The following is a 2,854-nucleotide window of genomic DNA, read 5'->3' as shown; positions in this document are numbered from 1 at the left end:
TGGCCTCCAACTCCTGGGCTCAAGGCCTCCTCCGGCCTTGGCCTCCCAAAGTGCTGGGACAACAGGCATTGAGCCACCACATCTGGCCTTCTTTTTCTATTAATGTGAAATATTTTAAGATCTGACCCAGGGATGCGCGCTCGGACATGGTCCCGCCCCGCTGACCGCTGTCTTCCTCCCACCCGCAGGCATCGGCAAGAACGTCATATGCGACCGCACGGCCACGCCGCTGGACGCCTTCCGCATGACCTCGGCCGCCCACTACTATCCCAAGCTCATGAGCATCATGGGCAACGTGCTGCGCTTCCTGCCGGCTTTCGTGCGCATGAAGCAGCTGATCGAGGAGGGCTACGTGGGCGAGCCGCTGGTGTGCGAGGTGCAGGTGCACGGCGGCAGCCTGCTGGGCAAGAAGTACAACTGGAGCTGCGACGACCTGATGGGCGGCGGTGGCCTGCACTCCGTGGGCACCTACATCATCGACCTGCTCACCTTCCTCACCGGCCAGAAGGCCGTCAAGGTCCACGGGCTGCTTAAGACCTTCGTGAAGCAGACTGACCACATCAAGGGCATCCGCCAGATCACCAGCGACGACTTCTGCACCTTCCAGATGGTGCTGGAGGGCGGGGTGTGCTGCACCGTCACCCTCAACTTCAACGTGCCCGGCGAGTTCAAGCAGGATGTCACTGTGGTGGGCTCCGCCGGGCGCCTGCTGGCTGTGGGCACCGACCTGTACGGGCAGCGCAACAGTGCCCCGGAGCAGGAGCTGCTGGTGCAGGACGCTACGCCGGTGAGCAACTCCCTGCTTCCGGAGAAGGCCTTCAGCGACATCCCCTCGCCCTACCTGCGCGGCACCATCAAGATGATGCAGGCGGTGCGCCAGGCCTTCCAGGACCAGGACGATCGGCGCACGTGGGACGGGCGGCCCCTCACCATGGCCGCCACCTTCGACGACTGCCTGTATGCCTTGTGCGTGGTGGACACCATCAAGAGGTCCAGCCAGACGGGGGAGTGGCAGAACATTGCCATCATGACCGAGGAGCCGGAGCTGAGCCCTGCCTACCTGATCAGTGAGGCCATGCGCCGCAGCAGGATGTCCCTCTACTGTTAGCACAGACTGAGAACCTCGGGGACTTGAGCCTTCTGCAGGGGATGTCCACAGAGAGGGAACGGCCGAGGGGAGAGGGTGGCCATGGGGAACGTGGGGATCAGGGAGGTGAAAGGACAGTGTGAATAAATGGCATCTAGGAAGGTAAACTTCAGTCGCGGTGACTGATCCCAAACCAGACTGTTGGTGGTCTGAGCTCCTAGCCTGGAAGCATTCAGGAGAACCTGCCACTCCTGGGATGATCCTTGCTGGGTATTTGCACGAGAGTGGTTTGGTGTTGCTGCCTCTGCTGCCCTTTACTGTGACAAGCAAGGAGGGGTTGCTTCCCTCCCTACCTCATCCACCTGACACACCTTGGCCTTCTGCAAGCCAAATGGTTCTGCAGGGTCAAGACACTAGTATCAGATGGCAAGCTCAGTGCCCGGGACACCCACTGCTGGCAGGAGAAGGCCCATTTTCACAGTCCGCATAAGCCTGTTAGGCTGGGGTTGGGGGTGGGATGGGCTGGTGAGAAAGTTCAAATTCCAGGAAGCTACTTTTTATTGGATGGAAGGTATCTAAAGGCAAAAGTGCTTAGTAGCAAAGTGGCCACCTTTTGATTGATTGGGCTTCCTTATAGGAAGAACTGAGGGTGTGTCTTTGCACTTGGTTCATTGCCCTTCACCTGGTGGAGAAAGAGAGGTCAGAAATAGTAAGCAAAAAGCAGGACTCCCAGAAGCCACAAGGAAGGAGCACAGGCTGCACCAAAGCAGGGGCAGCAGAGAATAAACTATCTCTTTGAACTTATCAACAATTAAAAAACTGAAAGGAGTCACCTTATAACACTATTTCCAGTAAAGGTGGAATTGAGTGTCTGAGGGATTATTGAAGTGTTAAGGTAGCCCTGCCACATGGCTCTCCAGGCAGGGCCAAGAAGATAGCACAAAGTATGGGTTTGACCATAAGCTCATATGCTGTCCCCAAAGACTGGGAACGGCTGCGTGCCTCAGTGTTACAGTGTGAATTCCTAAACAGAGGGTAAAGTGAGCCTAGCCAGGGAGGTGTCTGGGGCTCCATCACCCATCTCTCCTACCAAGCTGGGCAAGAGCTTTTAGGAAATCCATTCAGCTTTGTGGATTTAAAAAGGAAGCCTTCAGTTTCAATTAGAATCCTCTTTCCTTAAAAATGAATGAATAAATAAATAAATAAGTATTTTTCTTAGCTCCAGCATTTGCTTTCAGGATTCTAACACCTGAGAATTTGGGGGTAGGTATTAAGCAAAACAAAAGGACAACAAGGAACATTATTCCTAGTGTTTCTAAAATGGGGGTTTAAAAACCCCCAAGGGGCCATTCTTAGGCTTGAGAAGGCTAACGTTGGAAAAAACATATTCTTCTCATTGGTTTCCTGTCTTGTCCTTGCACACTCTGCTTACAGAGCTTTTGTTAGAGATGCTGAACTGCAGGCTGGGAGCAGGCAGTGCCAAAAGGGAACAGACACACACACACACACACACACACACACAGATTTTTGAATGCTTGCTGCCATCAAATGTCGCTTGAAATCATTCTTTAAAAATTCAGATCTGGTCTTGAAAGAAGTATCAAATCAAGTACATTCAGAGAACAGGGAATTATCCTTTGTTATCTTTGCTTAATTCTTCACCCCATGTAATTATCTTTGTTATCTTTGCTTAATTCTTCACCTCATGTAAGATGTTTGTCAAGGGTGGACGTGGAAGCCATTCCTCGTAAGTCTGTAGCTTTTGTT

The 2,854-nt window shown here is 52.8% G+C and overlaps 1 protein-coding gene across 3 annotated transcripts in view; it reads left to right on the top strand.

The window, feature by feature from the left end:
• Positions 1-2,488, top strand: part of GFOD1 (glucose-fructose oxidoreductase domain containing 1) — a 120,689-nt gene extending 118,201 nt beyond the window's left edge. For all 3 annotated transcript variants that reach the window (XM_011962710.1, XM_011962712.1, XM_011962711.1), the window contains exon 2: positions 189-2,488. In XM_011962710.1, the coding sequence (XP_011818100.1) occupies positions 189-1,108 (920 nt within the window). In that variant the 3' untranslated portion in view covers positions 1,109-2,488. The remainder of the gene's footprint in view (positions 1-188) is intronic.
• Positions 2,489-2,854: the final 366 nt, after the last annotated feature.

Source organism: Colobus angolensis, unplaced genomic scaffold (genome assembly GCF_000951035.1).
Source record: "Colobus angolensis palliatus isolate OR3802 unplaced genomic scaffold, Cang.pa_1.0 Scaffold6, whole genome shotgun sequence".
NCBI classification, from domain to species: Eukaryota; Metazoa; Chordata; class Mammalia; order Primates; family Cercopithecidae; genus Colobus; species Colobus angolensis.
Note: the sequence above shows the minus strand (reverse complement) of the source record. Positions and strands in the feature narration are given on the sequence as shown.